The sequence below is a fragment of the Lepidochelys kempii genome, chromosome 1 (genome assembly GCF_965140285.1).
Source record: "Lepidochelys kempii isolate rLepKem1 chromosome 1, rLepKem1.hap1, whole genome shotgun sequence".
NCBI classification, from domain to species: domain Eukaryota; kingdom Metazoa; phylum Chordata; order Testudines; family Cheloniidae; genus Lepidochelys; species Lepidochelys kempii.
Window position 1 is genome coordinate 49421222 of NC_136380.1, and position 26346 is coordinate 49447567.

The 26346-nt window shown below is 43.1% G+C and overlaps 1 protein-coding gene across 8 annotated transcripts in view; it reads left to right on the forward strand.

The window, feature by feature from the left end:
* Positions 1 to 26346, forward strand: part of PDS5B (PDS5 cohesin associated factor B) — a 257905-nt gene that overhangs the window by 133251 nt on the left and 98308 nt on the right. For all 8 annotated transcript variants that reach the window (XM_073341612.2, XM_073341603.2, XM_073341649.2 and 5 more), the window contains 3 exons: positions 20278 to 20393; positions 22632 to 22726; positions 24924 to 25069. In XM_073341612.2, coding sequence (XP_073197713.1) covers positions 20278 to 20393; positions 22632 to 22726; positions 24924 to 25069 — 357 coding nt within the window. The remainder of the gene's footprint in view (positions 1 to 20277; positions 20394 to 22631; positions 22727 to 24923; positions 25070 to 26346) is intronic.

Here is a 26346-nt window from a genome sequence, read left to right on the forward strand (position 1 = left end):
TTCGTGCATGTGATTTTTCCTCTTACATCCTATTCCCCATCCTACTCCTCTCTATTCCCCACTTTTGTGTCTGAGTGTTGCCGTTTATATTCATTATCACTGAATCTTTCCTAGTTTGCAGCCCATACTGCTTTAATTTGTCCAAGGTAATTTGAAGATTAGTTTTATCGTTTGCTATGTTTGCATATTTTCAATGTTGGTGTCATTTGCAAATTTGATCATGGCTGAATTTACATAAAAATAACTCCCAGCAACGTAGGGCATGAAAGTCATGAAGGAGGCCAAGGTGACTGTACTGGGCTACAGTTAGCAGGTAGACTCGCTGTTTGACAGATGCAGACCCTCATAGATGCACCTCTGAGGGTCAACTGGAAATAGTTGGTGTTGGACAATTGTCCCCAGTGTGCGATTTGAGAACTGTGAAATTGACTGTTTTGATACCATTGAATAGTTGCTAAGTAGTTCATATTATTACACCAGTATTTTATGTCAATGTTGATATGTATATTTTTTATTCTTATTTTTACTTGTTATATTTTTTCCCTCTGTGCTGCCATTCCATGCAGAAATCCCTTTCACTGGCTTTTGTTCCAGCCCAGTTTCTCCCAGCTAGTCCTGCATATCCATGATATCTTCTGTCTTCTACTTTCCTCCTATATACCAAATATGTGCCCCTCCCAATTAAAGTTCCCTGTAATCTTCTAGCTGTTGCTTCAAACAACATTCCTTAGCCCCAAAATAAATTAACTCCCATCTTTCCAAATTGATTCAGGCAGTAGAATCCCCCCTCTTGACTCCCTTTTCCTGCCCCCAGCCAGTTGACTTCTTGACTCCAACAGACCCTAGAATGACTTTTCAGCAACTGTTTCTTCACTGTCACCTCACTGTCATCCTCTGCCATGTAGAGCATGCTTCAGCTGTTTAGATTAAGGATCCCACGGCACTTCATTTCCTGGGAAAAGAGTATTGAGTCCCTGTCAACTTGCTTGAGTTTCCACAGTTTTCTGCCCTTTTTTTTTTTTGAGGTTCAGTGGGTAAAGAAAAAGGAGTAGGGGAGTTTGAAGACCACATGCCTTGTACTTCTGGGAGTGTGTGGGTTGAGACCCCCATTCTGTTTTTTCAGCCCATCTTCCTTTTTCCACTCAGGCTGGTTGTATTTTCCCCTGGGTAAATTAAGCCAATCAGACTCCTCCCTTAACTCAAATATGCTATAAATACATAGTGATGCTTTAGATTTTAATAAAATTATATCGTTTCAAAATGTCCTTAAATTTTTAATGTAAGGAATGATGTATATTCAATATTGTATGTTAAGAAACATTTTAACATGTTTTAGAGTTCAAAACTGACATGGAACATTGGTAACATGACTGTAAATGTGAAAAATAATGATTTTATAATTAGGGCCCTTCCAAATTCGTAGCCATGAAAAACACGTCACAGACCATGAAATCTGGTCTTTTGTGTACTTTTACCCTACTATACAAATTTCATGGAGGAGATAAGCATTTCTCAAACTGGGGGTCCTGACCCAAAAGAGGGTCGCGGTGAGGGGGTCACAAGGTTATTGCAGGGGGGTTGTGGTATTGCTGCTCTTACTTCTGCACTGCGTTCAGAGCTGGATGGCCATAGAGCAGTGGTGGGTGGCCAGGTGCCCAGCTCTGAAGGCATCACCCTGCCAGCAGCAGCACAGAAGGGTGGCAATACCTTACCATGCCACCCTTACTTCTGTGCTGCTGCCTTCAAAGCTGGGACACCAGAGAATGGCAGCTGCTGGCTGAGGTCCCAGCTCTGAAGGCAGCAGCACAGAAGTAAGGGTGGCCATACCACACTATGCCATCCTTACTTCTGTGCTGCTGCTCATGGCGGTGCAGAAGTAAGGGTGGCAATCCCCCTACAATAACCTTGTGACCCCCACCCAAAACTCTTTTGGATCAGGACCCACGCAGATACAACACCGTAAAAATTCAGATTTAAGTATCTGAAATCATGAAATTTACTGTTTTTAAAAGCCTGTGACTGTGAAATTGACCAAAATGTACCGTGAATTTGGTAGGGTCCTATTTATTATAATTGTTGTTGCTATGTGGCTGCATGAATTTTTTTCTCTAACAGAACGTTTCATAGCCATGGTCTCTTTTGGGGTCTTCGAGCTTGACTTTTCCTCATTGTGGGTCAGTTGCCAACATGGCTTCTCTAATTAAGGGGGAAAAAAACAGTGGTGGTATCTCCCAACATCTGAGTGTATTACGTAAATCTTCCTCTTTTCGTACATGATTTAATTAGGAGTTAAATAGTTAACACTGTTGACATTTAAAATATCATTAGTATCTCAGCTAATGGAACAGTTCCCATCTAAGAGCTATTACAGTCATCACTGCCTCAGTTACACTTAAATCATATTTTCAAGGTTTTTTTTACAACCATAATATTTTAAGACATTTTAAAAGAGAGCTCAGATTCTGGATTTCAATTGTGACATATTATCAACTCTCCAACTGTTCTTTTGGGGTCTTCAACCTCTGAGGTGTGTTTGTCCTGCAATTTGGGAAACACAGATTTAATGTTTCAGTTGTACTGGTGGATTGGGTGGCAAGTGTTTTTTACATCTGTCTATTTTAGGATTTTATACGTCTGCCTGTCACTGTGCTTTTAACACCTCTGGGCACTGTGTGCTCACTTTCCTCTCTACCTAGTTCTTATAGTTGTAGTTCTAGTTTAGTATAATTTAGCCTGTTAGCAAAAAGGAGGGCCTCAGGTCTGGGAGAAGCTCCCTGTATCAGAATTCCCATTCCTCAGCAAGCTCATATAAAAGCCAGTTAGGCCAATTACAACTCAACTAACAAAAGTTAACATTCTGGATTTAGCTTAATCTGGATTCAGGCCTGGACGTGGAACTGAAACCACCATCATGTCACTGATGGATGATCTCCTGTCAATGGACAGAGGTTAGACATTGATTCTCATCCTCCAGGACCTCTTTGCAGTGTTTGACGCTGACGATGAGAAAAAATTCTGCTGTCTTGCTTGAAAGAGGTGGCAGACGCCCAAAGAGTAGTGATGGGAAACTGCATCTCCACCACTAGACCCTTCACTTGTGGACTTCTACAAGGGTCAGTTTTCTCTCCGTTCCTTTTTCTACATGCAGCCAGTAAGTGAGCTGGTCAGATGACATGGACTCAGGTACTAGCAATATGCAGCCGATACACAGCTCTACCTATCCTTCTCAATGCCAGACTGCACTACTACTAAGATGGCCCAGTGCTTGGATGAGATCTGTTCTTGGATGAAGAAATGGCTGAAGCAGAACCCAAGAATGAGAGAGGTGATGTTGGTGGGTAGAGGGGGAAGGTACTTAAAAGAACTTGCAGCAATGGTGCAGTCTCCATTGGTTGAAGATACACACCCACAGTCCATAATCTAAGAATCATAGAATATCAGGGTCGGAAGGGACCTCAGGAGGTCATCTAGTCCAACCCCCTGCTCAAAGCAGGACCAATCCCCAACTAAATCATCCCAGCCAGGGCTTTGTCAAGCCTGACCTTAAAAACCTCAAAGGAAAGAGATTCCACCACCTCCCTAGGTAACCCATTCTAGTGTTTCACCACTGTCCTAGTGAAAAAGTTTTTCTTAATATCCAACCTAAACCTCCCTCACTGCAACTTGAGACCATTACTCTTCATTCTGTCATCTGCTACCACTGAGAACAGTCTATATCCATCCTCTTTGGAACCCCCTTTCAGGTAGATGAAAGCAGCTATCAAATCCCCCCTCATTCTTCTCTTCCGCAGACTAAACAATCCCAGTTCCCTCAGCCTCTCCTCATAAGTCATGTGTTCCAGTCTCATAATCATTTTTGTTGCCCTCCTCTGGACTCTTTCCAATTTTTCCACATCCTTCTTGTAGTGTGGGGCACAAAACTGGACACAGTACTCCAGATGAGGCCTCACCAATGTCGAATAGAGGAGAACGATCATGTCCCTCGATCTGCTGGTAATGCTCCTACATGTACATCCCAAAATGCCATTGGCCTTCTTGGCAACAAGGGCACACTGTTGACTCTCATCCAGCTTCTCTTTCACTGTAACCCCTAGGTCCTTTTCTGCAGGACTGCTGCCTAGCCATTCGGTCCCTAGTCTGTAGCGGTGCATGGGATTCTTCCGTCCTAAGTACAGGACTCTGCACTTGTCCTTGTTGAACCTCATCAGATTTCTTTTGGCCCAATCCTCTAATTTGTCTAGGTCCCTCTGTATCCTATCCCTACCCTCCAATGTATCTACTTCTCCTCCCAGTTGATTGTCATCTGCAAACTTGCTGAGAGTGCAATCCACACCATCCTCCAGATCATTAATGAAGATATTGATCAAAACTGGCCCGAGAACCGACCCTTGATACTGGCTGCCAACTAGACATGGAGCCATTGATCACTACCCGTTGAGCCCGACAATCTAGCCAGCTTTCTATCCACCTTATCATCCATTCATCCAGCCCATACTTCTTTAACATACTGGCAAGAATACTGTGGGAGACCGTGTCAAAAGCTTCGCTAAAGTCAAGGAACAACACGTCCACTTCTTTCCCCTCATCCACAGAGCCAGTTACCTCGTCATAGAAGGCAATTAGATTAATCAGGCATGACTTGCTCTTGGTGAATCCATGCTGACTGTTCCTGATCACTTTCCTCTCATGTAAGTGCTTCAGGATTGATTTTTTGAGGACCTGCTCCATGATTTTTCCGGGGACTGAGGTGAGGCTGACTGGCCTGTAGTTCCCAGGATCCTCCTCCTTCCCTTTTTTAAAGATTGGCACTACATGAGCCTTTTTCCAGTCGTCCGGGACCTCCCCCGATCGCCATGAGTTTTCAAAGATAATGGCCAATGGCTCTGCAATCACATCCGCTAACTCCTTCAGCACTCTCGGATGCAGCGCATCCGGCCTCATGGACTTGTGCTCATCCAGATTTTCTAAATAGTCCTGAACCACTTTTCTCCACAGAGGGCTGGTCACCTCCTCCCCATGCTGTGCCGCCCAGTGCAGTAGTCTGGGAGCTGACCTTGTTCGTGAAGACAGAGGCAAAAAAAGCATCGAGTACATTAGCTTTTTCCGCGTCCTCTGTCACTAGGTTGCCTCCCTCGTTCAGTAAGGGGCCCACGCTTTCCTTGACTTTCTTCTTGTTGCTAACATACCTAAAGAAACCCTTCTTGTTTCTCTTAACATCTCTAGCTAGCTGCAACTCAAAGTGTGTTTTTGCCTCCTGATTTCACTCCTGAATGCCTGAGCAATATTTTTATACTCTTCCTTGGTCATTTGTCCAATCTTCCACTTCTTGTAAGCTTCTTTTTTGTGTTTAAGATCAGCAAGGGTTTCATTGTTAAGCCAAGCTGGTTGCCTGCCATATTTACTATTCTTTCTACACATTGGGATGGTTTGTTCCTGTAACCTCAATAATTCTTTAAAATGATTCTTTAAAATACAGCCAGCTCTCCTGGACTCCTTTCCCCCTCATGTTATTCTCACAGGGGATCCTGCCATCAGTTCCCTGAGGGAGTCAGTCTGTTTTTCTGAAGTCCAGGGTCCGTGTTCTGCTGCTCTCCTTTCTACCCTGTGTCAGATTCCTTAACTCTACCATCTCATGGTCACTGCCTCCCAGGTTCCCATCCACTTTTGCTTCCCCTACCAATTCTTCCCGGTTTGTGAGCAGCAGGTCAAGAAGAGCTCTGCCCCTAGTTGGTTCCTGCAGCACTTGAACCAGGAAATTGTCCCCTACACTTTGCAAAAACTTCCTGGATTGTCTGTGCACCGATGTATTGCTCTCCCAGCAGATATCAGGGTGATTGAAGTCTCCCATAAGAACTAGAGCCTGCGATGTAGTAAGTTCCGTGAGTTGCCAGAAGAAAGCCTCGTCCACCTCATCCCCCTGGTCCGGTGGTCTATAGCGTACTCCCACCACGACATCACCCTTGTTGCTCACGCTTCTAAACTTAATCCAGAGACCGTCAGGTTTTTCTGCAGTTTCATACCGGAGCTCTGAGCAGTTATACTGCTCTCTTACATACAATGCAACTCCCCCCACCTTTTCTGCCCTGCCTGTCCTTCCTAAACAGTTTATATCCATCCATGACAGTACTCCAGTCATGTTAGTTATCCCACCAAGTCTCTGTTGTTCCAATCACATCATAATTCCCTGACTGTGCCAGTACTTCCAGTTCTCCCTGCTCATTTCCCAGGCTTCTTGCATTTTTGCATAGGCACTTGAGCTAACTTGCTGTTTGTCCTGCTTTCTTAGTATGAGGCAGGAGCCCTCCCCTTTCGCATTCTCCTGCTCGTGCTTCCTCCCAGTATCCCACGTCTTCACTTACCTCAGGGCTTTGGTCTTATTCCTTGCTGATGGTGGACACCTCCCCCACCCCACACATACATGTAACACTTTCTACCATCTTTGCTTGGCCAGGAATCTCCATCCCATTCTAGTGGATGAGGATCTGGTCTGTTATTTGTACCTTCATCACCTCTTGCCTGGATTATAGTATAATAAGGTGGGTAGAAAGTTGGCTAGATTGTCGGGCTCAACGGGTAGTGATCAATGGCTCCATGTCTAGTTGGCAGCCGGTGTCAAGTGGAGTGCCCCAGGGGTCGGTCCTGGGGCCGGTTTTGTTCAATATCTTCATAAATGATCTGGAGGATGGTGTGGATTGCATTCTCAGCAAATTTGCGGATGATACTAAACTGGGAGGAGTGGTAGATACGCTGGAGGGCAGGGATAGGATCCAGACGGACCTAGACAAATTGGAGGATTGGGCCAAAAGAAATCTGATGAGGTTCAATAAGGATAAGTGCAGGGTCCTGCACTTAGGACGGAAGAACCCAACGCACAGCTACAGACTAGGGACCGAATGGCTAGGCAGCAGTTCTGCGGAAAAGGACCTAGGGGTGCCAGTGGACGAGAAGCTGGATATGAGTCAGCAGTGTGCCCTTGTTGCCAAGAAGGCCAATGGCATTTTGGGATGTATAAGTAGGGGCATAGCGAGCAGATCGAGGGACGTGATCGTTCCCCTCCATTCGACATTGGTGAGGCCTCATCTGGAGTACTGTGTCCAGTTTTGGGCCCCACACTACAAGAAGGATGTAGATAAATTGGAAAGAGTCCAGCAAAGGGCAACAAAAATGATTAGGGGTCTGGAACACATGACTTATGAGGAGAGGCTGAGGGAACTGGGATTGTTTAGTCTGCAGAAGAGAAGAATGAGGGGGGATTTGATAACTGCTTTCAACTACCTGAGAGGTGGTTCCAGAGAGGATGGTTCTAGACTGTTCTCAATGGTGGAAGAGGACAGGACAAGGAGTAATGGTCTCAAGTTGCAGTGGGGGAGGTTTAGGTTGGATATTAGGAAAAACTTTTGCACTAGGAGGGTGGTGAAACACTGGAATGCGTTGCCTAGGGAGGTGGTGGAATCTCGTTCCTTAGAAGTTTTTAAGGTCAGGCTTGACAAAGCCCTGGCTGGGATGATTTAATTGGGGATTGGTCCTGCTTTTGAGCAGGGGGTTGGACTAGATGACCTCCTGAGGTCCCTTCCAACCCTGATATTCTATGATTCTATGATTATGATTCTATACCTGGGCATGAAACCTTCGTCATTTAGGAAACTCCAACTTGTTCACAACTGTGCAGCAACACAATCTACCACAAACATATCAGATCTGTCCTCTACTCTCTACTCTGGCTTCCCATAGGATTTCAAATCCAGTTCAAGGTCTCAGTCCTTATTTTTGAATCACTCTGTGAATATCTAAAAGATCGTCTAAAACTCTGGGACTAAGGAAGTTGTTAACAACTAAGCTCCTCTGGTAGAATGGAATGCTCAACAATAAGAGCCCGTAAGTGTGAGAGAGAGAACTTTCTCTGGGGGCAGTCTGAGACTGGAAATGAGCTTTTTCAGGGACTAAAAAGAGACAGAAGCCGAATGCCAGAACCTGGAAGGTCAACCGGAGTCGTAAAGCAGAGGTGGAGCGGAGAGGATGAGAGAACAAACAATATGTGACAGATGTGAAGTCACATTGCTTAATGTACTACTGGAAGGTGGTGATTGCAATATAAATGATGAATGCAATATAAACCTCTATATAGAATTGATATAGCAGTCAGTCTCCAGGATTTAAATCCTGTCCAACCTACAAGACAGCTGTCCCCATTAACTATGGACACTAAGTGCCTCTTTTGCCTTTGTGACGCAAATATGCCAAACAAGTGCTCAATATGCCACTTGTTTCAAAAGGACACAAAGCAAGGGAATCAGCCCTTAAATTCTTCCTCGTTGAAGGATCCATGAGAGCCTCTCCTGAGCTCTAGGGGAAGAAGACTGGATCAGATAACATCAGTGATAGTGATGGTAAGCCATAGGTCCACCCCAAGCTCCACAGCCACTGACTGGTGAAAGTCTTACTCCTCAGCTGTGGAATCAACAAGAGCTTCTGAATCCTCCTTAGCTCAGTTGTCAGACGAGAGGGGAAAAAGGAGCGTGGTTCCCAGGGTGATTGGAAGATGTAGATCTCCCTCGCTGACGCAGAGTAGGTCCAAGCTAGGAGGCAGTTCAAGGGCCAGATTAGTGCCAATTGATATTTGAACAGTCTCAGCGCCACTTACACAAGCAGCTCATCTCCCATCAACTTTGAAGTATCCAGCACCAAAGCACCTAGTGCCAACATCTGTGCCTTTTGTTCATCTTCAGAAACGCTTGGCACTAAAAGACTAAGAGGTGGTACCACGGTCCCTGATGATGATTATAAAGCACTCCGTACAATCACATGTAGCACTCACTACACTCCTCACTAATGTGGAGGAATTGCTCCCAATAAGATTTCATAGTTTGATAGCATTTAAGGCCAGAGTGGTGGTTTTCTGAGGATTGGTGAGCTATTGCTTTTTTTCCAAGGTCTTTGGCAGACATGTTTCTCTGAAGGAAGCGTTAACAATTTCATTCATAGTGGGGATAGTTGTTAATCAGTAGTTTTTTGTCAGTTTTGGGTCCATTTCACAGGTTGTTCTCTGATATTTTTAGGAATCCTTGTGCTTGAGCAAGTGTGATGGGCCAAACTCAGTTAGCATCATAGAATCATAGCACTAGAAGATACTTTGAGAGATCATCTAGTCCAGTCACCTGTTATCTAGACCATCCCGAATAGGTGTTTGTCTAATCTGCTCATAAAAAATCTCCAATGATGGAGATTCCACAACCTCCCTAGGCAATTTATTCCAGTGATTAAGCACCCTGACAGGAAGTTTTTCCTAATGTCCAACCTAAACCTCCCTTGCTGCAATTTAAGCCTCTTGCTTCTTGTCTTATCCTCAGAGGTTAAGAAGAACAATTCTTCTCCCACCTCCTTGTAACAACCTTTTATGTACTTGAAATCTGTTAAGTGTCCCCGCTGTCTTCTCTTTTCCAGATTAAACAAACTGAATTTTCTCAATCTTCCCTCATAGGTCATGTTTTCTCGACCTTTAATCATTTTTGTTGCTCTTCCCTGGACTTCCTCCAGTTTGTCCACATCTTTCCTAAAATGTGGCACCGAGAACTGGACACAGTACTCCAGTTGAGGTCTAATCAGTGCGGAGTAGAGTGGAAGAATTACTTCTGATGTCTTGCTTGCAACACTTCTGCTAATGCATCCCAGAATGATGTTCCCTTTTTTTTTTTTTTTTGCAACAGTGTTACACTATTGACTCATTTAGTTTGTGGTCCACAATGACCCCCAGATCCCTTTCCGCAGTACCCCTTCCGAGGCAGTCATTTCCCATTTTGTGTGTGTGCAAGTGATTGCTCCTTCGTAAGTGGAGTACTTTGCATTTGTCCTTATTGAATTTCATCTTGTTTTCTTCAGACCATTTCTCCAGTTTGTCCCGATCATTTTGAATTATGAGCCTATCCTCCAAAGTACTTGCATCCCCTCCCAGCTTGGTATTGTCCATAGACTTTATAAGTGTACTGTCTCTGCCATTATCTAAATAATTGATGAAGATATTGAACAGAATCAGACCCAGAACTGATCCCTTCAGGACCCCTCGTTATGCCCTTCCAGCATGACTGTGAACCACTGATAACTAGTCTCTGGGAATGGTTTTCCAACCAGTTATGCACCCATACAGTAGCTCCATCTAGGTTGCATTTCCCTAGTATGGTTATGAGATGGTCATGCAAGATAGTATCAAAAGTTTTACTGAAATGAAGATCTACCATGTCTACCGCTTCCTCCCCCCATCCATGAGGCCTGTTACCCTGTCAAAGAAAGCTATCAATTAGTTTGACATGGTTTGTTCTTGACAAATCCATGTTGACTGTTACTTATCACCTTATTATCTTCTAGGTGTTTGCAAACTGATTGCTTAATTATTTACTCCATTATCTTTCCAGGTGCAGAAATTAAGCTGACTGGTCTGTAATTCTCCAGGTTGTCTTTATTTCCCTTTTTATTGATTGGCACTATATTTGCTCTTTTCCAGTCTTCTGGAATCTCACTGGTCTTCCATTACTTTTCAAAGATAATTGCTAATGGCTCAGATATCTCCTCAGTCAGCCTCTTGTGTATTCTAGCATGCATTTCATCAGGCTTGTTACTTGAAGACATCTAATTTGTCTAAGTATTTTTAACTTGTTGTTTCCCTGTTTTAGCCTCTGATCCTACCTCATTTTCACTGGCATTCATCATATTAGCAACTCCACCATCTCTAACTAATTCTTCTAATTGATGGTGGAGGCATAGATGGCTGCTCTTGTCTCCTTTACTGCAGTGATGTAGTCCTTTCAAAGTTGTTTTTGGTATTGACTGGAGGATTGGGCATATATTTTGCACCATTGACATTCCTTCTGCCTGTGTGCATAATCTGCCATAGTTAATCTGCAAATAGTGAGGATGTGCTACATGAAGCCCAAAAGACCTGAATGCACGTTTGTATAATGTGCATGTTCCCTTTAACGGCTCTGGTCACATACATTTCAAAGGAATATGTTTGATACTAGTTTTCACTGAAGTTTCAGTGGAAACATTTCTTTTAATATTAAGTTTCAGAAAAATCTTTCCAGAATGTTTAGATTGGTGGCAGACTATGCAAATGCTGTTTCCCTCAATTGGACCATAGATGCTGGTGGTGAAAGTTTTTTGATGTGGACAATTTAAATGTCGTATTTTTATGTTCTTTCATTGCCCTTCTTCCCATACAGCATTTGTTAGGTTTATGAATGTATCGTGAAGTGGGAAGCACGAATTGAGATTCCTTGATATGGGAATGATAACTGTGTTTTTGTCTAGCTGAACACCTGAGGAACCAGATTGATATTCTTGAAAGTCAGTTTGCCACTCTGTACAACATTGAGAAGAATGAAGGTTTATAAATAAGACATCTAGGAAAGTGGCCAAATTGAGGCAGTAGTTTGTAGGTCTTATTGTAAAGATAATGACCGATAAAAGCCAGATTACTTGAAAGAAGAGACGTCAACTACATATATGTCAGTGCCCTGCTGTCTGGAGTGACTCACTGCCATGAGTGCGTACCTCAGGGCAGACTATCAGAAACAGGGCAGACACCCCAGACTGGTAGTGTGTTCTATAATTAGATTTCACCAAGCCAGTAATAGCTGTGAACTCCTAGATCACTACAACAGGTATACCATGAAATCACCGGCGGCCTTTAGACTCTCCAATCTATTTTACCACCCAGCCCTGGTCTACACTAGAGAGCTTACAGCGGCACAGCTATACTGATGCAGCTGTGTCACTGTAAGATCTCTCATGTAGCCACTCTGTGCCGACAGGACAGAAGCTCTCCTGCTGACATAGCGCTATCTACACTGGTCCTTTTGTCAGTGTAATTTGTCACTCAGGGGTATGTGTTTTTCACACCCTTTAGTGACATAAGTTGTTCTTCAAGTGTTTGTTGATGTTGATTCCCATCATGTGTGTATGCGTGCACAGTAGCCAGAAGATTTTTTTCCTCTAGCAGCAGCAGCCGTAGGGTTGGCCTGGGCGTCCCCTGGAGTTGCATCTTCATGACGCCCAATACAGATCCCTGCTGTCCCCTCAGTTCCTTCTTACCGGCAGTGACGGTATCTGGAACTTACCTGGCTCTTGCTCCAGCAAGTGGCTTAGCCACTTGACTCTCATTGTATTCTTCTTGTTTAGTCAGTTAGTATAGTTTATCTAGTTAATTAGTTTTAGGTTCTGTTACGGGTCCTTCTTTCCCCCCGTTTCCCCCCTCCTTTGCTGCCCTCGGGGCATTCTGCGATCCCTGGGTTTCACGACCTGCAAGGACTGTGTGAAGCGCATGCGTAAGAGTGACTCTCAAACCTCTTGTTTATGGTGTCTGGACTAAGGTCACCAAAAAGACTGCTGTAAAATCTGTCGTGAATTCGGACCCTGAAAGAGAGCAAGCAGCAGCTTAAAATCATCCTCATGGAGGCAGGTCTTCGACCACAGTCGGACCCCGGTGCCAGGGACCCTACCACCAGCATGTTGTCTTCAGTGAGGGGCACACCAGCACCCTCTTCGAGGGACCAGATGCCAAAGAAAGACGTGCCCGAGGAGCCTCGGCACCGGCATTGAGCGTCTCGAGGACACTCCAACCTTTGGCACAGATCCCAGTCGCCAGTGCAGAAGAAGAAGAGAGTCGAAAGGGGTCGATCCCCAATACCTAGACCCAGAGACCAGCTATCAGTGGCACTACAGGGGGAGCCGCGGCTTTGAGATGCAAGGGGTGGCCTTGTCGACTTCTGCCCAGGCGAGGCAGTCAAATCCGGGCCAGTTGCATTCGCCGAACCCCTCTGAGAGCCTGCCGCTTCTGTCGACTCCTGAAAAGTTTGGGGCAGTGCAGGACCTGCTCAGACTCACAGTGCTGTTCTCTCCCGCCCCCACTCCCCCAGACAGGAGACAGCATTAGCACCACAGGCTCCATTCTGTCCTGTGCGTCTAAAGGAAAGCCAGCTATGATGTTGTGCCAGTCTCCGTTGCCTTGGCAACCACAGATGCCAGTGCCTCCATCTTGGGAGTGAAGTCGGTCCTGGGACTCCCAATGCTCCACGTCAAGAGGTGCCTTGGTCCTTGTATTCTGAGGCTTCTGAGTCAGACTCTTACCGCTCTGACTATAGCAGGAGCAGAAGGTCATCCTCCAGGCACCGTAGGAGGTCCCGACGGAGGCAGTGGGCCCCTCATGGCAGAACCCAGCTCAGTGACCCTTCTGGACATCATGACCTTTCCACCAAGCCCAGGGTCGGAGCCAACACTTTCGCTCAGGTGCTGCTTCAATAGTGTCTGCTACCTTTGTCACACCATGTCCAGCGGTCGAGCAGCTACCTCCGGCGTCGATGCCATCATCTGCATCAACATTGCCGATGGCAGTGCCCCCTTTGGCACTGCCCTTAGCACCAAAGGTGCCAGTGGCTCAGGTCACGAAGCCGACAGCGCCCTTGGCACCAACTGTGGCACCGGCTCCTGCGACGGCACTGGCACTGACGCCGTCATCGACACTGTCTACACCAAAGTCGATGACCACCATGCTGCAAACACACCACCTGAGAGTGCTTCCGGCACCAACGTCGGGGGCGATGTCGGCACCAGCACTCTTCTTGGCACCAAGACCAGACCATCACTGTCCCCATCGGCTCATGTCATCTCTCTGGTCGGGATGGAAGGGAGCGACCACCTCCCTTAGTGGCCTCGTCGTTATCTTTCCCAGATGAGGCACTCGCAGGTGCTACCATTGCCTCAGCCCTGGAAGACTCCAGGCTGTTGCAGCAGTTGCCCTGGATTACGCAGGGTCTGGGCATTAAGGGAGAAGAAGTTACGGATGATGCAGACTCGATTGTAGACATTCTGGCCCCTTTGGGGCCCTTCCCGTATAGCCTTACCGCTCATTAAAACCATCATGGACGCGACCAAGACCCTGTGGCAGACCCCGGTCCCACTACCACCAACCGCAATGAGTGACAGTACTTTGTGCCCTCCAAGGCTATGAACATTTATACACCCACCTACAAGCTGACTCTCTGGTGGACTTTGCAAACCAGAGAGAGAGGCAAGGTTTCCAAGACCCTTCCCCCAAGAATAGGGACGCAAAAAAGCTTGACCTTTTTGGGCGGAAGATATACTCCACAGTGGGACTACAACCAAGAGGCCATCATCAACAGGTTCGCGTACAATACCTGCTTAGCGATGGCTAAGTTTACAGAGTTGCTCCCCTCGGACTCCTGGGCCAAGTTCTTGGCTTTGGTCTAGGAGGGGAGGTTGATTTTCATGGCATCCTTGCAAGCAGCAGTGGACTCGGCAGATGCTGCTACTAGAGTTATGGCTCCAGGTATCAGGTCTCCCCTTTGAGGTCCAACAAACGATACAGAACCTGCCTTTCGAGGGTGAGACTCTCTATTTTCTGAGAAAATAGACAAAAGGCTAAATAGTGTGAAGGACTCCAGAGCCACCCTCAGGTCCCTGGGCCTCTGTATGAATCATAGAATCATAGAATATCAGGGTTGGAAGGGACCCCAGAAGGTCATCTAGTCCAACCCCCTGCTCAAAGCAGGACCAATTCCCAGTATGCTCTCCAGTCAGCGGAGACACTTCCGCCCGCAGCCTACCCAGAGACTTGATCAGCAGAACCACCAAGATGGCTTCAGAAGGTGTATCAGAAGTGGCAGGAGAAGGCCATGTCAACCTTCTGGCCAGAGCTTGGGACAACTGAAGCCGTCTTCAGGCCCCAAGCATGCCTTCTGAAGGCACAGGAGAGGTCCCATATCCCCTTGGACTGATGGGTGCTCTGCACGGTAAAGAGGGGATACTCCATCCAATTCTGTGCCCTCAAGCCCTTCCACCCCCTTCCCAGTCCCTCTTTAGGTACCCTTCTCATGAGCAACTCCTTATCCAAGCAGTGCAGTTGTTCTTATCTTTGGGGCAGTGGAGGAGGTTCCTGAGGAACACAGGGCCAAAGACTTTTATTCCCAAGGCTCAGGTCAAGTTTATCAGAGCCAGCTTCGTCAACCTGGGTCTCCTTTTAAATGAAGCAAAAAGTGCACTCTGTCCCCCCGTCCAGAGGATAGCATTTATAGGGGCAATATTGGACTTCACCCAGGCCAGGGCATACCTGCCTTAAGCGAGGTTTCAGGCCCTCGCAGATACCATTCAGAGCCTCAGCCTGTTTCCCACCACAACAGCAAGAAACTGCCTGAAGCTTCTGGGACACATGGCGGCTTGTGCCTAATGTGGTGCAGCATTCCAGGCTCAGAGTACGACCTCTTCAGTCGTGGCTGGCATCAGTATACTGCCCGGCCAGAGAGAGCCTGAACAGACTAGTGACCCCACCTCGCCTGGTCCTCGACTCGCTCCTGTGGTGGCTTGACCTTCAGGAGGTATGATATGGGGTCCCCTTCACCAGTCCGCAGCCAGATCTGGCTCTCCACATCAACGTCAGAGAGCTGAGAGCAGCGTGCCAGGCCTTCCGGGCATACGTAGCAGGATAATGTGTATCAGTCATGACGGACAACACCACCGCAATGTTCTACCTCAACCAACAGAGTCTCCTCTCCACTGTGCCAGGAAGCCCTCATGCTATGGGACTTCTATGTAGAACATTCAATACAGCTGCAAGTGTCGTACCTTCCCAGGGTACAGAACGAGCTGGTGGATCACCTCAGCAGGTCATTTCATGGCCACGAGTGGTCCCTTCATCTGGATGTCACAATTTCAATCTTCCAGAGGTGGGGATTTCTCCAGATAGACCTATTCGCCACGCGACACAACAGGAAACGCCAACAGTTCTGCTCCTTCCAGAACCACAGCCCGGGCTCCAGAGCGGACACGTTTCTCCTCTACTGGGGAGATTTTGTCTCCTATATGCCTTTCTGTCCATACCGCTTGTTCACAAGATGTTCCTCAAGATCCGGAGGGAACTAGCTCAGGTTATATTGATAGCTCCAGCATGGCCCTGACCTCACTGGTACATATCTCTACTAAACATGTCCATGGAAGCCCCAGTCAGCTGGCCACTCTTCCCTGACCTTCTGATGAAAGATCATGGTCATCTTCAACATCTGAGCCTCGATTCACTTCACCTCATGGTGTGGAAGGTCCATGGTTGAACCCAATTGAGCTTTCCTTTTCAGAATACGTTAGACAAGTCGTGCTTGGCAGTAGGAAACCCTCTACGAGAGCCATCTACCTTGTCAAGTGGAAGACATTTTCAGTCTGGTCGGCACAGCTCCATTCATGCCTGACACTGGCCCCAGTGCTGCTTATTCTGGACTACCTCCTCCATCTGAAGCAGCAGGGGATTTTGTTGTCATCAATAAGGGTGCATTTAGCCACCTTTCACCCTGGGGGAGGAGGGCCGCTCGGTGTTTGCTAACCCTATGGCCAGCCAGTTTTTAAAAGGGCTCAACAGGCTATGTCCTCACGTCCAACAGCCTGTCCCAGTCTGGGACCTGAACCTGGTCCTTTCTAGACTAATTGGACCACCCTTCGAATCCTTGGCAACATGCTCCCTCCTCTCTCTCTCTTACAAGGTGGTGTTCCTGGTAGTGATAACCTCGCCCAGGAGGGTGTTCGAACTCAGGGCCCTAACCTTAGAGCCCCCATATACTGTGTTCTATAAGGACAAAGTGCCGCTCAGACCTCATCCTGCTTTTCTTCGAAAGGTGGTGTCGCAGTTTCACATCAAACAGGACATCTTTCTCCCAGTATTCTACCCTAAGATGCATTCCAGAGGCAGGGAGCAGACACTCCACTCTGGATGTCCGCAGGGCACTAGCTTTTTATATTGAGAGAACGAAGCCATTCAGAAAATCAGTCCAGTTATTCGTGGCAGTGGCAGACAGAATGAAAGGTCTGCCTCTGTCATCACAATGCATTTTGTCGTGGATCACATCCTGCATCTGGGAATGTTACAACATGGCGGGAGTTCCTGCACCCCTGATTGCTGTGCAGTCCAACAGGGCACAAGCTTCATCAACAGTGTTCCTGGCGCAGGTTCAGGAAATCTGCAGAGCAGCGACATGGTCCTTGATTCACACTTTCACCGTGCGCTATGCTATTACTCAGCAGGCCAGAGACGATGCGGCCTTTGGATGAGCAGTGCTCCAATCAGTAGACGACTCCAACCCCGCCTCTTGAACTTGGGCTTGAGTCATCCGATTAGAATCGACATGAACAAGCACTCGAAGAAAGAATGGTTACTCACCTTCTTGTAACTATTCTTCAAGATGTGTTGACGTCCATTCCAAAACCCACCCTCCTACTCCTCTGTCTGAGTAGCTGGCAAGAAAGAACTGAGGAGGTGGTGGGGTGGCATTGCTATATATTGGGTCCCATGAAGACGCGACTCCAGGGGGCGCCTGGGCCGAGCCTGTGGTTGCTGTTCGAGGAAAAATCTTCTGGCTACTGTGCACATGCGCACGCACACCTGATTGGAATGGACGTGAATAACACATCTTGAAGAACAACAGTTACAAGAACGTAAGTGATGGTTCTTTACACTGACAAAAGTGATCGCGTAGACATAGCCTTAGACCATCTACACTAGAGAGCTTACAGTGGCATAGCTTCATCCGTTACAGCTGTGCCACTGTAAATTCTCAACTGTAACCATAGCCTTTGTTTTATTTCCTTCACTCAGCTTCCAAGCCCACAGGATGAGCTTCCTTGCATGTAGCATTTCCAAGGTGTGATAGGGCCATTAATCAATCCTTTTGTATTGTGATGTTACTTGATGGCCCATCTGATTTTGATAGCCCTTCTGGATTGGGGGGCCGATTCCTGTACCTGAGTTCACAAGTTAATGGCAAACATTTTCAAAGTTTTATAAAGAAAAACTTACATATTTTCTTATAGCATGGAATACTGACATTACATGTGGGACTAAAGCATGCAGCATCTTACAGGCATTTCGTGTAGTCTAAACCCTAAATACATTCTTATAAGACATAATACCTGTTTTGAGTAAAACTAACATACAGCTGAACTGGTCTGGTCTCCAGATACGAATTCGTTAGTTTTTAGCTAATGCCTCCAGTCTTGGCAAGAGCTGGCACCTGACTTGCCAGTGTCGGTCAGATTCTGAAATTTATATGGCATAATCAGGAGTGATGCTTCAGTGTATGGTGGTATGCATGACTTTTCTCCCTGCAAGGAAAGCAGATATGCACATATGAATAGACAGATTGTAGCACATAGTACTAGTCTGTGCAGACCTTTGGTTTTTGTTTGTTTTTTTGTCCAGGTGGTTAGGCAGGAAATTGCACAAGTAGACAAATTCTTGGCATGAGTTTGGAAAAGATGCTGTAGTCCTGGAACTTGTTGAAGCCAGTGACGGACGGACAGTCCTATAAACTGATTAAAAGAGCAGAAACTGAAAAATAGTTTTCTTGAAAATATTGCCGCCATCTGCCTTATTACCACATAATAGAATGGCAAATTTGGAAAAGGAACAGTCATCTGAAAAAATGGACAGATAAATACACATCTTTGTTGCCAGTTCTTGCTAATAATAAATGAGAACCATAACCAGAGAATTTATTGGTTAATTTTAGAAGTAAAATATATTGAATTATTCTGTTACCAAATAAATACAGTATTCAAGCTAAGGGCTGTCTCCATTCTCATGTGAAATGCTCAGTATTTATATGAGCAACATATTTTGGATATGGTTATTTCTTAGAACTATAGTTACATTGCAGAGCTGAGCATGTTCATTGTAAATATGTGAAATATTTTCAGATTTTGAAAATTGTGTGAAAATAAATGTGCAGCAAACATTTTCAACCTGTTCCTGAGTAGCTGGAGGTGACATGAGTGGCCACTGCTGGAGAGTGTAGTGGTCCCTCCGTACAGATTGGGACATTTGATAGTGGCCAGAACTCCTTTAAAATGGTATTGCTGGAATTAGGAGATGCCATCCAAGTTGGGGCAAGCGCAACTTTCTGTGCTTTCCCCACACAGTAACCATTGATATGTAGAGTGTATCGAACCAGCCACAGCAGGGCACCAAGTCAGACTAGGGAATGCTAACGAAGACCACCTTGCCCTCATTTCTTGATGATGGAGGCTAACTCCAACAGAGGCAAACAGGGTTGGACCGATACGATAAGGATGTCTAGGATAGTGGAACAGTACCTTCCTGCCTCAAGACTCCCCTTGTATTATATCAGCTGGAAAGAGAGTGGGAGGAGCCAGGAGTGCCCAGCTAATGACTGTGGAGGGGCAAAGAAGCGGCATTAAACTGCGAGTGTAGCCAAGGGAGAACTTTTTCATGTTTTCTTACTTTATGCAAAAATATGCATGTCATTGTGTGGTGAATTGTAAATGTATAGAAAGCTAACAAATGTGACAACATCTCTACAGTATATTTTCAACTTAAAGGATATGTTTTGTACTTCAAACAGGTGGGAATGAAAATTAGTACTGGAATATTTAGCTAGAATATAATTTTGAACTGTGTAGGAGCAAATTTAATTTCCAACTAAAAGCTTAGTTTTAGGAAGTGTTGTAGTTTTGGGAAGTATTAAATTATAAAAGCCTAAATTTTCAAAAGTAACCAGAGTGTTTGGATGCCTCAATTTAGGGGACCCAACTTTTGAGAGAGCGTTTGAAAACTGCCTTATTTTTTAAGTTTGTTGCTCATCACTTTCTGAACATGAGGCCTCAAGGTGTCTCTCAAGTTGGGCACCCAAAAATTTGAGGCATTATATCACTATTTCTTTTGAAAATTTATGCTGAAGAGCCTTCAGTGATGACTCCATAAAAGCTTAGGGGCAGTGAACCTTACTCCTTGCTCAGGTTCTCATTATATCAACAGTAGGAGATATCTAGAACATTTTTATAGTATACTTGTAGACAGTATTCTAAATTGTGTTTTAATGTTGTGTTTTACCTCATTCATTATCTGCTTAAGTTTGGTTGTATAAGTATGCCTAACTTCTGTTAGTTTTTAACAAATACAGATAAAAATTATTAGCAAACTGTTAATGAGGATTGAAATAATTTACATAAGCCTCGTATTCTTTAAACAGGTTTGTATTATTGGGGCACTCTACATTGCATCTTTATTTGAACTTCCTTAATTTCTATATTAATTTCCCCATCTCCATGATTAATAGTCTTATCTCTCTGAAACACAGTTTGCTGTATATCAGAACTGTATATTTTAATCTGCATTTTAATTTTTCTGAAGATAAATGTATATAATGTAAGATAAATATGTAAAAATCATTTATACAGTTTTTATTTTTGAAAAATGTGTTCATTTTCCAGAGCAATGACAATGAAGAACGCCTGCAGGTTGTAAAACTACTAGCAAAAATGTTTGGGGCAAAGGATTCAGAGTTGGCATCTCAAAACAAACCACTTTGGCAGTGCTACTTGGGGAGGTATACACTGTTTTAGTTCCCTTCCCACAGGGATAAACAATGAAGTATAATTCAACATTTTACAAATTTCCTTTATTTAAAATAAGTATAATCTATGCATAAGTAAGAATTCTATTCTGCTGCTTGCTCTGAAATATGACACAGATAATATTAAATATATTACATCTGTGATTCTATAGAGCTCATAATTATAAACCAGCCCTTTTCTTTATATATATTTTAATATAATTTTAATACAGTAAATTTCTTTACTGCCATTGCCAAGATAACAGCCTTTTATTTTACTTTTTTCAGATATATAAAACTGTGAAATAATGAGTTTATAACTTTTAAAATAACATTAGATGGCATTGGTGGTAGTAGATTATATTTAAGTGATCCTGAGACTTTATATACTGTATACTATATACTGTATTCTTATACTGTTTTGTATCTTACTGAATAATAATTGCTGTGTTTAAAAGTATTGGTCTAAAGACTGTAGTGAAAGTGTACCTGATGTCGGATCAGTGCTAATTCCTGTAAATTAATGCAAGTGGGCAATAGTTCATACTGCAAATATTATTACATCATATTAAAATGATAAAATATCAGTATTCAGAGAAATTTTCTACAGATAAAAAGTTTAGAAAATTTCAGTGTAGAAGGATTGTTTTGACTCAAATTGTTTTTGAAGACACTATCAAACATATTTGCATATTATATTTAAAAAAAAAATACTAGATGCGAATTGGGCCTAGCAGAAAATACTTCATTGTAAAGTAAAATAGCAATGAAGATGTGTTATTACTCTGTCATCAACTAATCACAGTGGCTGTTTTAAGAAGGTTACAAATTTGAAAACTTAATATTTGTTTTGTAGAATCTTTTAGACATTTGAAAAAATAACCAGTAAAGTTACATTTTATAATAAAGCCTTTTATAAATCCATTTTCATTCAAATATAGTGTAATTCTATATTTCTGTTTTCTTAATTATGTGCTAATTTTTTTTTGTATAGCATTATTACATTCAAATGCAGTCTTTATTGTGCTACAAGTTTTTCATATGTTAAATGACTTTAGTGCTGTGTTGTCACAATCTTGAATTTATATTTTTAAAAATTTGCAAGTTTAAATTTATTTAATTTAGATAATTTTAGTTTAGACAATTTGAAAATATTGGACAAGGCGTTTGATTTTTTTCCAAAGAATTCCTTTTGTATAGTATCTTATATTAAATTTGTATTTGATATTACGAAGTAATTTAAAGTTGGATAGTTCTATAGCACAATGCCAATCAAAATCAAACATGAGACTAGATTTTGTATTGTCAAATGTTCATATGCTTCTGTTGAGACTTTTTTTTTTTTGAAGTTTTAACTACTTTTAAAGTGGTCCATCTTTAAACAGATTCCTATTAGGTTACATTTGATTCATATAGAAGCCTATTAATGTTGCCTTACATTATTCAGTTCAAAGAGGAATAGATTGGGATTGACAATTTAGGAAACTAATTTTTTTTAGTGAAACCCATGTGATTCTTCATATTACTATTTAAATACTTGATGTTTAGATGGTCCACTGTCCACCATTTCCATATATATTTTTAAACCAATGTCTGCTACCCATAAATAACTGCTGTTTGTGTTGGTGGGAGTTTTCCATGTTCATTAGGGGAAGATATTTCCATTAGTAAAGGGCAAATAAATTAACTGTGTGTATATAGGAAATATCTCCGTTTCCTTTTTAAATGAGACTTTGCAAGACCAATCAAATTATCAATGTAAAATTAAGGACATCTATTTTATGCATGCATCCATACATGAGAAACATAGACATAGTTGGAAAAGAAAAGGGCTAGAAAGCAGCTACATCTATTTTGTGTTCACTTAAGTTGGGTTGCTTCATGCTGCCTTAGCTAAATGTAAAAGCAGATAGTGGTTTCTGGAACACTTTGCCCTATGTCCCAAAACCTCTAGTCTAATCCTATTGATCAGTTCATCAACTGAATCCGCAGCCCTTAGAGATAGAATCAAAGACATAGAACTTAATTGTATGTATACAAGATTGCATGATACAAGGGGACAGGAAGTGGGAAGGTGCTAGTCTTAAGTGAAAATGTGTGAGAGAGTCTCTCCTAGTTTAAGATCAGTCTTGGACTATCACTCTTTCAGTGCTTTGATGGAAATGAAATAAAATAATGTTGAGTTACACATACATCTTGATTTATTAAATGCAGTGTTTGTTCCTAAAACAGGTTTAATGATATCCATGTACCTATCCGGCTTGAATGTGTGAAATTTGCTAGCCACTGCCTTATGAACCATCCAGATCTAGCAAAAGATTTAACAGGTACCAGTTTTTTATTATGATTAATATTCTTCAGGATTTTTTATCTTGTTCTCAAGGGTAATAGCAGAATTAGGTATCTGATTACTATTGTGGCTTGCAACATTTGTGAAAAATGCGGTTTTGAAATGTGCTGGTTAAGTATATTTTTACAGTGAATGAAAAATGGAAAAGCTGATAAATATCAACGAAGATGAATTTAAGATTTTGGACCAGATTATGCTTGTATTTTCAGTAATTAATAACTACCTAATCACACTGCTTCCGTGATCTTCACAGAATACAGTATGAAGTGTTTCAGATAAGCAGAGCAAAATAACACAAATATAGCTGAGGAAATCTTTCACCTAAAATTTCAGCCCATTATTTTCAGTCTTTTACTAAACAAAAGGTTAACTGTGTTCCTTCTATTGTCCTGGAAGTGTGGTTGAGTTGACTTTTGTCTGCTTTCATGTCTGTACTAGGCTTCCTGGCCTGCACTGTGGAACGCTTTGAGAGATGGAGAATAGTGCATTTGTATTGGTTCCCCCCCCCAAATTAAGTCTGAGTCATAGAAAAATATCTTTAAGTTCCAACCTTTATAACTATGGACGAGAACTTTTTTGAATACTGTGTCACTGACTTTAGTTCATTACAGTGTCTTCTAGGTGAATTCTTTTAGAAAATATCACTTTAGGCCAGGGGTGGACAAACTTTTTGGGCTGAGGGCCACATCTGGGTGGGGAAATTGTATGCAGGGCCAGAGCAGGGGGTTGGGGTGTGGTGTGCAGAAATGGGCTCAGGGAAAGGGATTGGGGCAGAGGAGGGGGGCTCAGGGAAAGGGATTGGGGCAGAGGAGGGGGGCTCAGGGAAAGGGATTGGGGCAGAGGAGGGGGGCTCAGGGCAAGGGATTGGGGCAGAGGAGGGGGCTCAGGGCAAGGGGCTTGGGGTGCAGAGGGCAGGAGGGGGCTCAGGGCAGGGGTGCAGACTGCATGAGGGAGCTCAGGGCAGGGAGTTGGGGTGCAGGAGGGTGTGGGGTGCGACAGGGCTCAGATCAGGAGGGGTGCGGGGTGTGGCAGGGGGCTCAAGGCAGGGCATTGGGGCACAGGAGGGGTGCGGGCTGTGGCAGGGGGTTGGGGTGCAGGAGGGGTGCGAGGTGCAGGCAGGGAGGGGTGCAGGAGGGGTTCGGGCTCCAGCCCGGTTCCACTTACCTAAAGTGGCTCTGGGGTGGCAGCAGCATGCACTGGGCTCCGCGTGCTGCCCTTGCCACGCCTCCAGGTACCTCCCCCGAAGCTCCCATTGTCCGCAGTTTCCTGTTCCTGGCCAATGGGAGCTGTCGGGGGCGGTGCCTGGAGGCAAGGGCAACGCACGGAGCCCCACCCAGGCCTTAGGGATGTGGTGCCGGCCGCTTCTGAGAGTGGCTCGGGGCCTGTGACACCGTGGGGGGCAATCCCATGGGCTGAATCCAAAGCCCTGAGGGGCCGGATCCGGCCCACAGGCTGTAGTTTGCCTACCTGCTTTAGCCAAATTATCCTTTTTTTTTTTTTTAAGGAAAAATCACACACACCCTGAGAGGTATAGCTTTCAAATTTCAAAGCCTCTGTAAATTGAAGTCAGGACTTCATTATTTCTGGACTTTGTCCATGGCACCGCAGCTTGCTGCCAGTAGTACTAATGGTGGTTGTTTGTGATGACTCATTTTTCATTGATCACTGAACAGTGATCAAGGTGCAATGACTTCTGGTCTGCTATAAATTTTGTACAAATTTGATTAAATGACTGTCCTGGCAAAAAGATTATGTATTTTATTACTGATTCTGAGCTTTTTTCCCCGTTGTATTGTTTTTAAAATATTGGTGATCAGGCAGAGGAAATAGTTACCAGTTAGGGATACCATGAAGTAGCCTGGGAAAGAAAATCTTAATCTGTATATCTGAATGAATGAACTATTAACAAAAATAAAAAACTTCTAATTATAGATGGGAGTTGAGAGACTAATAGTGGAATAATTATTATATATACTGTACTCTAAGTAACAAGTTTGCTAAATAACTGGCAGTTCATCTCACCTTATGATGAATTCAGTGACTTTATACTTGATGTTTGAAATAGTGTAAAATGTGGCTGACTTTAGTCATATTTCTTTAAGCAGTCTCTAGGGAATTAAATACAGTTAAAGCTGCATAAATATTGCATTTTAATTATAGTATTTTTCTTTCAGAATATCTTAAAGTAAGGTCACATGACCCTGAAGAAGCCATTAGGCATGATGTTATTGTATCCATAGTTACTGCTGCTAAAAAAGATCTTTTGCTTGTGAATGATCACCTACTTAATTTTGTAAGAGAGAGAACACTGGACAAACGGGTAAGACATGTAGATTAGTTCTAATAGTGATTAATCGTAGTAGTGTTAGTCTCAAATATCTTGTAATAAATTTAGCCTTCTGTTTTTAGGTAAGAAATAACTTTGGTTTTTAAAAACACCTGAATTAAAATTTTTCATTTGAACAGATTATAAAAACTATTAAGTAATATAAAAACATTTACCGTTGATAGTTTAAAGTTTATTCATCTGAAATTTCCAGTTTTTAAAATATTTTGAAGTCTGATGGTTTAAAAAAAAGTTAAAACTGAAGAGAAAAATTACTTGTGATTGAAAGGTTATTGGTGAACTATCTGGTAACACCATAGTATGTGTCTTTGTCAAAGACAAGTAGACAACAAACTATGTTCTTTGGAGTATTGCATCATAGCGTAATGGAGTGTTCATTTTAGTCCACTTTCTTCTCCTAGGGCATGACAAAATACATAGAGACCAAAAATCAAACCATAGTCTTGCACTGTAGTACTGTGGATTGTGTTCAGTCTATGGTCTTACAACTATTTTAACGGTATTTTCTGTATCATTTGTTGTCTTTGTTATATTAGTATTTGTAAATAAAAAATGAAATCCTTCCAAGATATTGAAATATTTTTTGAAAAACGTGGAACACAGAATTCAAAATTTATTGTGGAATAAAGTGAAAAATATTCAATCATCCTCAGCCTGTCAAGTTGCTCACTTTTCATTAGAACCCTTGAAGACTGTGAGCAAATTCACTAAATTCCAACCTTGTGCATTTTTGAAATTCCAGTTAACCACGTTTCATTATTCAGTAAACTTCTAAAACTGTTTTAATGTATCCTAAATAACATTAACAGCAAGCAAGCCGAGGGAAAACTTTACCTATCACATTTTGTCATTTCCTGATTTTATTTTTCTCATTTGGTGACATGCTTTCCCCCTATGCAGCCATAAAATAATGGTAGGTATTCAGTATAGTTCCTTGAAGAAAAAAATGTTTGATATTAGAAATATTACCCATTAAAGTCCAGAGGGTTTGTTGCTTACTCAGGTATTAGTTTTATTCACATGCTAGCTATGAATGGTGATGAAAATGTTGGTAGTTGCAGATATAATGATAAATATAGAACTTTTTAGTAAATTTAATAGAATGCAGTAAACATTTTTTTAACACAAATTAGAATCAGCATTTCATTTTTTTAAGGAAAAAGGAATTATTTATTTGACAAGAGATGTTTTTCTTTTAAAATAATATTTAAAAATAGTTTATTTTGAGTTTTAAAACTGCGATATTTTTT